The sequence below is a fragment of the Xyrauchen texanus genome, chromosome 1 (genome assembly GCF_025860055.1).
Source record: "Xyrauchen texanus isolate HMW12.3.18 chromosome 1, RBS_HiC_50CHRs, whole genome shotgun sequence".
Classification (NCBI taxonomy): Eukaryota; Metazoa; Chordata; class Actinopteri; order Cypriniformes; family Catostomidae; genus Xyrauchen; species Xyrauchen texanus.
Genome location: NC_068276.1, coordinates 45728067 through 45741816, shown reverse-complemented (window position 1 = coordinate 45741816; position 13750 = coordinate 45728067). Strand labels below are relative to the sequence as shown.

Genomic DNA, 13750 nt, shown 5'->3' with positions numbered 1-13750 from the left:
TTGTCAGGGTCATCTTCCTGTGCTACTAGTCTAAACCCTGATGATATATTTCCCAGCCTAGTTATTCCTACTGGCCATGTGATGACATTCAATTACACAGCGAGGGGAGCCCATAAATCAACTGATAAAACAACAGAGGTTATCTCTGCACTGTGTGATTTTCTCTGCAGTGGATAATCTTGGATGCATATCAGACAAATGATTGACACATTTCCAATGAGACAGACAGTACGAGAACCAGCCAGTGCAACTACTGTGTAACGTCTGTGCACTGTTTGCTATTTCTGGAATCTGATATTCCTTAAATCACAGTTATCATTAGAGCTCCAGAGTTACCAAGGTTTGAATCAAAAATTGAGATTTAACACCCATAAATATTTCTTATTGGCAATGAAACTGTATTTTGCATTATTGCTATTTATATATATATATATATATATATATATATATATATATATATATATATATATATATATGTGTGTGTGTGTGTGTGTGAGTTGTATGGATTACTTTTATGCTGCCTTTAAGTAATTTTTGGAGCTTGAAAGTTTTGGATGTTTTCGAATTGCATAGTATGGACAAAAACATTTCATATATCCTTCAAAATATCTTTCTTTGTGTTTTGCAGGGGGACAAAAGCATACAAGCTTGAGAAGGATTGCATAAATGAAGAGAGCATTATAATTTTTTTGTGAACTATGTCTTTTAAGTAGATTGCTTATGCTGCCTTCACGTGTTACTGGAATTATTGTAATACAAGTTTTCTATTCGGAAGTTGCACATGAACAACCCTTCAAACTCTTCAACATGTCATTGTAGAGTATGGTATCTGTTGGGATTTTTCTAAACACAGTAAATTATTAGTGCTTGCCATTTCAGTCATATACATTTAGGTATTACAAATTCGTATCGTATCAAAATAAGAGTTCCCCAAAAAATACACAGGAATTAACCTTGTGTTTTTTTTCATGATTCCTTTTCTTGAACGAGACATACTCGACTTCAGAATTGGGAAGTAAAATCATTCATAAAGGCAGAATAACATATGGTTTTTGAATCGCTCACATGACACATCAGTGAGGGTCAGAATCAGATTAACATTCTTACAATTCAATGTTTTAGACTTCCATGTGTTATTAAGTACCTAATAAAGGTACTGGTAAGCTGGTGAGCAATTTTAAAGTGTATACTCACCAAAGACCATTGTTTCTCAAATTTGGTATTTGGAAAGTGTTAATATGGGAGCTTGGCTTCTACAATCTTATAACTTCCTGGAGGATTTCTCCACACATGACACCTGACTTTATAGTCCAACAAGAAGCTAATATCTCATAGCGCACAGTGGGGGTGGGGAGGGTGGTCATTGAATTTTCTTTATGTATGGTATATGAAAACGTTTACAGCTACTGTATGGAACGCCTCATTTTCAGGACAAACAGACTGGTGCTGAAAGCGGTCATATCATGAAAAATCAAATTTTCCTTTAGAAATAAGAGTTCATTTTACAACCCTAATTATAAAAATGTTAGGACAGTATGAAAAATGCTAATAAAACAAAAAGGAGTGATTTGTCCACCCTTTGCTATATTGAAAGCACTACAACTAAACATTACATGATCTTTTCCTTGTGAATTTTGTTTAATGTAAAGTAACTTCAAATCAGATGATTGCCACATGCTAAAAAAAAATTGAGATGGGGCAATTTAAGACTAATAACAATTTGAAGTAGGATAGATAGAATTATTTCTGTAGCTAGATAGATGCCTAAACACTACATGTAAAATATGGGAAAGTTCCAACAAACCTTGTGCCTCCTTGATCCTTCAAGGATACAAATATAAGGAAAGAGTGGCCTAAGTTTATTTTTAATAAAGTCCCTAATCATTATAGTCTGATCTTAACAGTTTGTACATTACATTTAGGCACAGATTGTTTTGTGAACCTGTCACAAAGGCATTGCATTACCTTTATTTTAAGGGTAAGAGAGAGCATGGAAAATGGCCATGTAAAACTGAATAACGTTTTTGGTGCAATAAACCAAGAAAAACATTAAGTGGAGCTGAGGGAGGAAAATTATTTGTTTTAGAATGATGTTAATGCAAAGGCCTGTTTGAGTAACATTATGAAAACAGATAATTAATTATTTTATAACTTGCTGCTAATTAATGGAAATGGGAATGATGAGGCAACCAATGCTAAGCCAGCAGGCTGTTTATTATTTGCATATTAGGGGTTGGCAGGTTCTGATCAAGGTTTTGGCTCAGAGAGATTTACTGTCGATTTACTTTCGCCCTCTCTGATACTGTAGAACCAGTGAGAAATTATCCAAATTAGTTTTTAATTAGCAAATTAGTGAGATAACTTAAATTCTATAATGCTTATAGCAAATGCCAAACAAAACCTTCATGGTGTGAAATTTGGAATTTCAGCAGCATGGTAAAAAGTGGTTCCTGCAATGCTCCTTATAGACAGTATAGAGGCTGTAATAGTAAACATAGTTTTTTGGAATATCGTTTCATGTATGATGCTGAAAAGTTTGCAGGTTACTAATTCATTTATATCTGGAAAAGGATTGTGAGACTAAGGAGAACTGGTTGGTTCATCATTGATATAGTACTTTTATTTCTCTCGTCCTTTTGGCACCTGTTCTTTTAATTTTAGCACGATTCCTGAAGGGATGCTGAGCTATGGGAGGAAATCACACACAATGAGAGAGAGAGAGAGAGAGAGAGAGAGAGAGAGAGAGAGAGAGAGATTCACAGATAAATGTAATACTGTAAGGGAAGGTTAGCTGCATTTCTGCTTACAGATTCAAGCAGTTTTAATAGGGGAGAGACCTTTGTCCTTCACATTTCTAACTCCTAGGTTAAAGTATGCATATAAACACAAAAAGCATTTTTTACCTCTGGTTTCCATGGTAACCTGTGGAACTTCTGGCTGAGGAGTCTGCACATCTCAGTGTTGGCATGGCTCTCCTGAACAGACTCACTGAGCTCTTCCCCCTGAAAAAGCAGGAACAAGGAGTGCTCAGTGATCCAGCATAAAGAGAAGCCTTAAAGGCATTTTCACCCCGCACACAGCAGCTGCTCTATATCATTATAATCAACTATCCTAGAGTATTTAGCACAGCTTGATGATTAATTGTTCATTTGTAACCTGTTTTTAATATTATATACTATATATATATATATATATATATATATATATATATATATATATTATATCAGACGTTATGCAATAAAGCATTGCGCAACAAAAGATACATCTTACATTTAAATCTAAGTTCTTAATCCTAATCATCTGTGACAAGCAAAAAAATAAAAAAATAAATTACATTTTGCTGGTAGCTTAGTGACCATTTATGCGCAGTCATGGGTAGCTCCACCCACAGTGAAATGCCATTGCACCAAAATCCCGCTCTACTTAGCTGTATATTAAACACTGAATATGTTAATTTTGGCTGTAATGTTCATAATGCTTTTTTTGCATTCAATGTGGACAAATTACTTTGAATATGTAATTTGGTCACTCAAATTACATATCACCCTGCAGCTCTCACCTGGTTATCCACTGAAGTTAAGCAGGGTTGAGCCTGGCTACCTGGATGGGAGACCTAAGGAAAAACTAAGGTTGTTGCTGCTGGAAGATGTATTAGAGGGGCCAGCAGGTCTGTGTTGGTTCTAAAGGAGACACTATACTGTAAAAGGCACAATCCTTTGAATGAGACTTGTTTTTCTGCAGAACAAAAATGGGTGTTTTCCAATCAGTGGATGTTTTCAAACCAGGATGGGCATTTTTCAACCGCTTTATATGATTTGCCTACTACACTGAGATTTCCTGCTTTAATTGGATAGTTCAGAAACGCTCATCCTGGTTTGGAAAGGCTCACAGATTAATACATGGAGATTCCCTACTTTGATTGGATAGTTCCCTACTTTGAAAATGCCCACAGATTGAGAAACGCCTGTTGATATTCCCCAGAGACCTAGGCTGCATCCAAAAACCAAAGGTAGCTGTCTTGTTCCCTCGCTGCCCTATCAGTCAATGACTCAACAGACAGCATTTGCCTATGAAGGCAGTACCTCCAGAAACTGGTTTTAGTCAGGCTCCTGAAGCAGCGTACCATCACATCATTGCTTGATTACAATCTGGTGTCCACTAAAGGTAACGCGTCTGCTTCTTCCAGTCCAGCTGAACAAAATCACGACAGTTTTGGCGATAACCAAGTGTATATTTCATTTCTACAATACTAATTTCTCACTAGAAATGGAATCGAAAGCTAGAAAAAGTGCGAAAAAACATACATTATACCCAAATTGGGTATATCTAGAAATCTAGGGACTGTTGGCCATGGAAATCCCAGGAGATCAGCAAATACTCAAACCAGCCCATTTGGCATCAACAATCATGCCATGGTCCAAATTTTTTCCCCATTCTGATAGCTGATGTGAACATTAACTGAAGCTGCTGACCCCAGTCTGCATGAGTTTATACTTTGAAGCCACACGTTTGGCTGATTAGATAATCGCATAGATGATTGTTAGTGCCAGCTGGTTTGAGTACTTCTGTAACTGCTGATCTCCTGGGATTTTTACACACAAAAGTCTTAAGAATTTACCCTGAATGGTGCCAAAAAAAAAAAAAAACATCCATTGAGTGGCAGTTCTGCAGATGGAAATGCCTTGTATGAGATAGTTCAACAGACTGGTTTGAAATGACAATGTCTACGGTAACTCAAATAACTGCTCTGTACAATTTTGTTTGTGGCAACTCAAAAAAAAAACACAAAGACAAAGTTAAGCTCCATTTAACAAACCAAATAGCTTTCAACTGTGATTTTCTAGTGCCAAATTAGCAATTTAGCATGATTATTCAAGGATAAGGTGTTGGATCGATGTCTGCTGGAAATGTGGCCTATCTAGATTTAAATCTGTACATTATTCCCCAGTGCATATATATATATATATATATATATATATATATATATATATATATATATATATATATATATATATACACTCACCTAAAGGATTATTAGGAACACCATACTAATACTGTGTTTGACCCCCTTTAGCCTTCAGAACTGCCTTAATTCTACGTGGCATTGATTCAACAAGGTGCTGAAAGCATTCTTTAGAAATGTTGGCCCATATTGATAGGATAGCATCTTGCAGTTGATGGAGATTTGTGGGATGCACATCCAGGGCACGAAGCTCCCGTTCCACCACATCCCAAAGATGCTCTATTGGGTTGAGATCTGGTGACTGTGGGGGCCATTTTAGTACAGTGAACTCATTGTCATGTTCAAGAAACCAATTTGAAATGATTCAAGCTTTGTGACATGGTGCATTATCCTGCTGGAAGTAGCCATCAGAGGATGGGTACATGGTGGCCATAAAGGGATGGACATGGTCAGAAACAATGCTCAGGTAGGCCGTGGCATTTAAATGATGCCCAATTGGCACTAAGGGGCCTAAAGTGTGCCAAGAAAACATCCCCCACACCATTACACCACCACCACCAGCCTGCACAGTAGTAACAAGGCATGATGGATCCATGTTCTCATTCTGTTTACGCCAAATTCTGACTCTACCATCTGAATGTCTCAACAGAAATCGAGACTCATCAGACCAGGCAACATTTTTCCAGTCTTCAACTGTCCAATTTTGGTGAGCTCTTGCAAATTGTAGCCTCTTTTTTCTATTTATAGTGGAGATGAGTGGTACCCGGTGGGGTCTTCTGCTGTTGTAGCCCATCCGCCTCAAGGTTGTGTGTGTTGTGGCTTCACAAATGCTTTGCTGCATACCTCGGTTGTAACGAGTGGTTATTTCAGGCAAAGTTGCTCTTCTATCAGCTTGAATCAGTCAGCCCATTCTCCTCTGACCTCTAGCATCAACAAGGCATTTTCGCCCACAGGACTGCCGCATACTGGATGTTTTTCCCTTTTCACACCATTCTTTGTAAACCCTAGAAATGGTTGTGTGTGAAAATCCCAGTAACTGAGCAGATTGTGAAATACTCAGACCGGCCCGTCTGGCACCAACAACCATGGCACGCTCAAAATTGCTTAAATCACCTTTCTTTCCCATTTTGACATTCAGTTTGGAGTTCAGGAGATTGTCTTGACCAGGACCACACCCCTAAATGCATTGAAGCAACTGCCATGTGATTGGTTGATTAGATAATTGCATTAATGAGAAATTGAACAGGTGTTCCTAATAATCCTTTAGGTGAGTGTATATATAAAAGGGGAAGTGCCTACTTGAGAGCCATATCTGACTGGCTTCGAACCAGGTGCATCCCTGTTCCTTGGGAAACATTATATGTTTTCCATTGTTCCCGCTTTCAACTTTTATAAGACTTGAATTTTCCTCCAGTTTGAATTACACATGACGCTGGGGCTGGCAGTAATTTGAGTCAGCATTTGGAATCGTCGAATTTGCTGAGGTAAAATGATTGATAATCTCACATCCACAAACCTACAGAACTGCACAATAGGTTCAATATATTTCACTTCCACAACAGAAAAAGAAAACAGTGGGCCCTTTCCACCCAAAATGCAATAAGCATTAGCAGATATATTTGCTAGCTAGTTAGCTGAATCGCCAGGAAAAGCAAGAATTGCATGGACATATTAGTAAAAAAAGAGCGGGACTGTTGAGATAAATGCTGCTCAACACAGAAGACAAGGCAAAATGGCATATTTTAAGGACATCACTGTAAAAAGGTAATTGGTTTGCTTGTTTGGTTGCTTTCAAATACAGTAAACATTTGACAAAATACTTAGATAAAATGCTTTTATTTACAAAATAAGTATTTGATATTTAAATATTCATAGTTTACTAATTACTTTTAGGACTTGGTGAGGATACTTCACAGCTCTTTAGGACAACACCAATCAATTTTGTCCTGAGGAGAAATATGTATAATGCCAGAACAGATCTTTTACAGATCTGCTTGAATAGGAGATGCAATTAAATGTTTCCCTTTGTTAAGTTTTCTGCATTAAATTGAAGCAAAGTCATATGTAATACCATTCTTGTTTTGCATAGATTTAACTCTGCACACAACCTGTCAGAGGTGACCTTATGAAAGAAGAAGATTTGTTTCTTGAGTGAGCTGAGAATCGCCTGCTTGTATGTGAATGTAAACAACTAGTCATGGTTAATTTTGTTACGTGCCATCGTGTTATTACAATAATAGACCAGTGTGCAACACAGTTACCTCTATAGCATGTATTCTATCAGCCTCTCTTCAAAAGTTCCCCATAACTTTTAACTGTCTTGTCTAATGATAAAAAGGCAAATATCAATAAAATAAATATCATATAGCCTACTGTCTGCAAATATGCACATATCTCATTTCAACAGATGTAATTCACGAAAATCCAGCGTTTTCTTCCCATTGAGCACTCATCTAATATCTTCCTCTGAAGCGCCAATTCTTTCAGTCAGAATAAAAACATCAGGATCAGGATCAAAAGTTCCTCTGATTCACAAATCCTGATGGTCACTCCGTGATAATCCAAGCCGGTGATCCAGGCCATTTAAACTGTCAGGAGATTGAGGCTTGCGCTGGATCTGCATGAGCGCGTATGTGCAACAAAGTAAAATCACTTCTCATTTGCTATAAGGACATGTCTTATCCGTTATGCACTGTTTGCACATTTGGTTTGATTCTGTACTTTATTTAAAAGTGCAATTGCTAATGTGCAATCTGTTATTTAGGGTGGCTGTGGCTCAGGTGGTAGAGCGGGTTGGCCACTAATCGCAGAGTTGGTGGTTTGATTCCTGGCCCACTCGACTCCACATGCTGAAGTGTCCTTGGCAAGACACTTAACCCCAAGTTGCTCCCAATGGCAGGCTAGCACCTTGCATGACAGCTCTGCAAATAAACGACTAAAAATGACCGAAATCAGAATAAGCTGCTATCTAGTAAAATTTGTGTGTGAAATTGAGTAAATATAGTGCTAAATAAGAGTATTTTTAATGTCATTTTTGTTATTTACTTACTTAGGGTTAGGGTTATTGTCTGTCCAGATTGTACTTTTCAGTACAGCTTGGACATTCAGCAGAATATTTCCTTTTGTATCCATGGAAAGAAAATCATCTGGGTCAGAAAATGACAGTTTTCACTTTGAAAGAAAAACAACCCCATATTTAAGCAATTTTACAGTAAATTTGTGGAAGCAAAGTAACTTTTTACTCTGTTTTAAAGTGAGTCTTATTGTACTGCCATTGTATGGAAAATACATTTTTAATTTCTCTTTTTGTGTTCTAAAGAAATGAAGGTGAGAAAATGTAATTAAATTAAATACATTTCACAATGATTCCACCCCATGAAAGTTGTGTTTTATTGATATACAACAATGATTAACAGTGATTTATTTTAATTTTATTTTTTTGCTTTTAAGATACTGATCAACAAAGTCTAATGTCAATGTTAAAACACATTTTCACATAAGTGTAAATTCATTACCATTATTAAACACAATACTTGACTGCATTTACTCCCTTTCAAGTCAATATTCATTAAGTGCACATTTGGCAGAAACTACAGGCTTGAGCCTTTGTGGATAGGTCTCTATCAACCTGGCATGTCCACTGCAGGACCTGATTTATGCTTATCAATAATTTTTTTGTGGAGTTGCTTTGGAGTGTTATTTTGTCTTCGTAGGGTTTATCCCAAGATATTGACTCACCACTAAGTGGATTTTACAGATACAGTTGTATTTATACTGCAATCACTTGAAATACCTTGAATGTACGTACAGATATCATTTACCTAGGCACCAGTGATACTTCTAAATTTTTTTGTATTTCATATTTATAAATGCATACTTATTGGTAGAGTTGTGTTTTGACTTTGACATGAAATCGTTTTTTTTCTGTTAATCAGTAACTAAAAACCATATTCACTGTAATGCTGTAAAGAGTCCTTAATAAATATATATATATATATATATATATATATATATACAAATTTAAAAAGTGGTCAAGCATCGGCTTGTCATTGGAGAGCAAGATCGGGAGATGAGAACAGTAAGGGTCATCACCTGTCAATGATTCTTTAACAGCTGTCTGTCATTACAGTGAGAGTGGAGATGGAGTTAAAAGCTAGCCAGACACCAGTAGAGGGGAAAGAGAGAGCGAGAGCGCCCTGCACACACCCACTCCCACTCCCACTGAGCCTGTGTTGTTAAGCTAAAAATCTATTTATTAGAAAATATAATTTACCTTTTGAGCTGAAGTTTCCATCCTCCGATTCCTCCTTGTCAACACATATAGAACCCTGCTACAAACTCATGTATTCATGTCATTTCACAGCTTAATGCAGTATTACGAAGCCCTGGGTCAAACATTTAAATCAAGCTTGCATGAAAATTTGGAAGACTGCCTTGTCCAAAAGCATACCAAGAAGTTAGTTTCACTACTGCTTTTTTTTAACAAGTTTTTTTTTTGCGTATATTATTTTTCTTAAAATGTATAGGAATAATTACAACTCTCTAATCATTTATTCACTCCTGTGTTATCTAAAACTCATATGTCCTACGGAGATATTTTGAAGGATATTTGATTTGAATATATTCATACAATACAATTCAATGGGGACCAAACTTTCAAGCTCTAAAAAGGCAGCATAAAGGCAATCCATATGACTCCAGCTGTTTAATCTATACAAAATGGTTGATTGTGGGTGAGAACAGACCAAAATGTAACTCCTTTTTTACTGTACGTCTTACCAGCTTGAAATCACGATCACCAAGGAGACAGAAAAATGGGTTACATTTTGGTTTGTTCTCACCCAAACTCGACCGGATCACTTCAGAAGACATGGATTAAACCACTGGAGTCATATGGTTTTTAATTTCGCCGGCCACCAAAATAAATTCAATGTCATTCATCTAGCATTTGGCGCTTCGTAAGCACTTAATATGCTTCTCATCTGACATGCGCATCTGTATCTGGAGCACATTAGTGTGAGCGAGTCCAAGCTTCAGAGCAGAGTGTGGTCACTTGTGCTACGCAATAATTTTTGACTCCAGAAAAAACATGAAAAACACCTCCACAGACCCCGAAACAAGTCAAGAAAATGAAGAGGAGCTTGTTATTAAAAAGGAGTGACATCTGTGGTGTAGGTTCATAAAAGCCTACACAGGGCAGACATTTTTTTTTATCTGCAAACTGTTGCATGACGATAATCACTCATAATACAAGCAATCTGTTTTACCACCTCAAACTTTCAAAAGAATATTAAGAAAGCCAAACGATCCGCTCCCCAGGCATCTGTGAATGTTTCCTCATTTTGTAAGTCTTTGGATAAAAGTGTTTGCTAAATGAATAAATGTTTTGTAAACGTAAATGCATTCAGTCATATATATGCACAGTACTGTGCATAGGCAAGTTTTAGGCACTTGTGAAAAACTTTCAAAGTGAGGATTTCTGTAATAGTTTTCATTAATCAATTAAAGTCATCCAAAGTCCAGTAAAGAGAAAAAGAGCTAAATACATATTTGGTGTGAACACTTTTGCCTTCAAAATAGCACCAACTCTCGTACTTACACCTGGTCACAATTTTTCTTTGTTGTTGGCAGATAGGATGTTCTAAGCTTCTTGGAGAATTCTCAACAGTTCTTTATTTATTTAGGCTGTCTCAATAACTTCTGTCTCCATGTAATTTCAGACTGACCCGATGATGTTCAGTGGGGGGCTCTGTGATGGCCATGTCAACTGTTGCGGGGCACCCTGTTCTTCTATTCTATTTGCAAAAGGAATGTTTGGGGTAACATTTCCTATTACACACTAAAGTAGCAGATATAAATAACACGCATATTAAGACAAATGTTTTTGGTAAACATCTTATGTGCCTAAGTTTTGCACAGTACTGTATATACAGTATACGTTTGGTAAATGTCAAGTAAATGTTGCAGTCTTGCTGCAGTTATGGAATTATTGGGTAAATAATATTTTTATTGCGTAATCAGAAGCACTTTTTGTTGAAGGCCAGTGGTGGTTGTTTCCAGAGATTTAAATGCTTGTGCTCTGGAAAGTGCATGGATTTATGGAAAGTGAGCAAACGTGTCTGGTCATTTGTGATTACATGATCAAAAAATTATTTGTCAGTAAAGCCACAACTGCAGCAAGACTTCAAAATTTACTTGAATGTTTACATTCATTTAAAATTCAGTTGCACATTAAGAGATTTAAAGTGTTTTTCAAACATTTATAAAAACAATATCTTTGCAAAGGAGTCATTGACCTCATGGTATTGGTTTGCTTACGAAACATTCAACAGGAAGCGACTGTCAAATTCAGCAAAGCTTTGAACGGCATATAATTGAAACAAACATAAAAAAAAAAATCTAAAAACCAAAAAAAAGCATAACTCTTTAACAAAAATAAGACTAAACTGTCTACAGGAAAATTGAGAGACCATCAATAAAAGAAGAAAAACATCAAACTGAATAATTGATACTAGAGCTGCAAGATTTGGGAAAATAAAGTCATAAGAATACTTTATGAATGTACTGTATTTCACATTTCACATTTTCCTAAGCTTATCAGTCCCCAGTCCCTGCCACTGTAAAAAAATAAAAACAAAAACCCACAGCATGCTGCTACTACCATCATGCTTCACCGTTGGTATGGTATTGAGCCTGGTTTCCTCCAGACATGATGCTTGAAACTGAGGCAAAACAGTTCAACCTTCATTTCATCAGACAACAGAATGTCATGGTTACTGTTGTAACCTCCGTTCTCCGAGGGAAGGAACGAGACATTGTGTCGAATGAAGTGACACAAGGGGTCTTCCTGGGATGCCAAACATACCTCTGAACCTGAGAAAAGGCCAATGTCAAGTTGGCAGACAGAATTTGCATGCCCCGCCGCGGACATACGGGTATAAAGGGAAGTGCGGCAGCAAGTGCCAGTTAGGATTTTGCACTGAGGAGCCGAAAATAAGGTACGGCCATTTACAGTGGTAGGTCTAGTACTGTGGCAGGTGGGATACAACATCTCGTTCCTTCCCTCAGGGAATGGAGGTTACAACAGTAAACATGACGTTCCCCTTCTGTCACTCACTCGACGTTGTGTCGAATGAAGTGACACAAGGGGTCCTATATAAAAACGCCACACACTGACAGTGTTACGTGAACTTTCGAGACAGGTGTAAGCATCCTACTGCGTGCTAGAGGCACCTGTGTCAGCTGCACAAAGCCCTCCCCAACGCCCCCAAAGAGATGTCACATACAGACCTAAGGTTCCCCGCACCCCTGAGGGGGGGAACAAGTGCTACATGACTAGCATGGGAGCAAGTCCGGCAGCCGTGGCCTTCTCTCTCACTATGTCTCTCACATAGGATCGCGAAGCAACTGGGGCTATCTTAACGCTATGAAATGCGTCAGGGAAGGCGGTCTTTCCTGGTCCTATTCTTTCAGGGGGAAGAGACATTGCGGAGGCCCAGTCTAGGGGGAGGTGATGTGTGGCAAATACACCACGAGGGTTTTGAAGCCGTACGTGGGAAATGGCGCGGTGGTAGGTCCAGCCTAATGAGGGGGGACTCTACAAGCAAGGTGACCGGGGCAGCGGGGCTGCCGGAGGGAAACGCGGTTCCGCCGACAGGGGGACCGTACCGCGGGAAATACATCATGGGGAGTTTGCCTGGAAAGGGAACTAAGCTCGTGGAGCCCGATCCCAGTACAGAGCACCTGTGACTCGTAGTGGGTCTGGACGCGAATTGCTCCACTGAATTCGCAGGCCAGAAGGCTAGGGAGGAGAACATCCAGGGAGCGACGCATAGTGGCTAACCTGGGATAGAAGGTGCACTGGATAAACTTGGTGAAGGGCGCTGTGTGCAAGCAGAACACCCGGTCGGTTGTGCCGTGTTACCGAGTTCTACCGGCTCGGACCTGACAAAACACAGGATGAGACCAACTCAACCCTGAGATTGTAAAATCTGGAAAATGTATTGGGTGTTTCCCTGCCAGCTTTCCCTGATGTCTCTCAAGGGAGAATGCTGGCTGGCTGTGAGGCGAGCCGCACTAATCCCGAGCTCGGACGGAAGCGAGCGAGCGTGCCGGGGGGCAGGTTGTTTGTGGGGATTTACCCGGCGAAATCGAGCATCATCGTAAGGCGGGTTGTCCACAATCCCCAGGCACACGAGGCAGCATCTGAGAGAAATCGACCGCATCCAGGAACAACACAGGCGTGGAAAAGCGTCTTGAAAAGAGGCCTCCTGAAAAGGACGTTCAACACCGCTGTGTATTGCACTTTTGTGACTCTTTTAGAGAAATAAAACTCTTTTAGGAGGAGAACACTCTTTTACGCCCAGGGTCATAGACTGCACAGCGTGCAGAGAGAGAACGCTTGCTGGAAACGCGCCATAGATCCAACATCAATGCTTCTCGCTGACAGAGGTGAGTGAAACAGTAGTGAAACTTCAGCTTTCTTGTTGCACAACCGACTGGCACTTGCTGCCCCGCTTCCCTTTATACCCGTATGTCCGGGGCGGGGCATGCAAATTCTGTCTGCTAACTTGACATTGGCCTTTTCTCAGGTTCAGAGGAACATTTGGCATCCCAGGAAGACCCCTTGTGTCACTTCATTCGACACAACTTTGAGTGAGTGACAGAAGGGGAATCTTGTTTCTCACAGTCTGAGAGTCCTTTGGGTTCTTTTCTGCAATTTCCTAGCGGGCTTTCATGTGTCTTGTTCTGAGGAGTGGCTTCTGTCTGGCCACTCTGCCATAAATC

The 13750-nt window shown here is 39.0% G+C and overlaps 1 protein-coding gene across 1 annotated transcript in view; it reads right to left on the bottom strand.

Moving 5' to 3' along the window:
* LOC127660301 (N-acetyl-beta-glucosaminyl-glycoprotein 4-beta-N-acetylgalactosaminyltransferase 1-like) overlaps positions 1–13750 on the bottom strand; it is a 144187-nt gene that overhangs the window by 58432 nt on the left and 72005 nt on the right. Inside the window, exon 4 of the mRNA XM_052150459.1 lies at positions 2904–3002. Within this exon, the coding sequence (XP_052006419.1) occupies positions 2904–3002 (99 nt within the window). The remainder of the gene's footprint in view (positions 1–2903; positions 3003–13750) is intronic.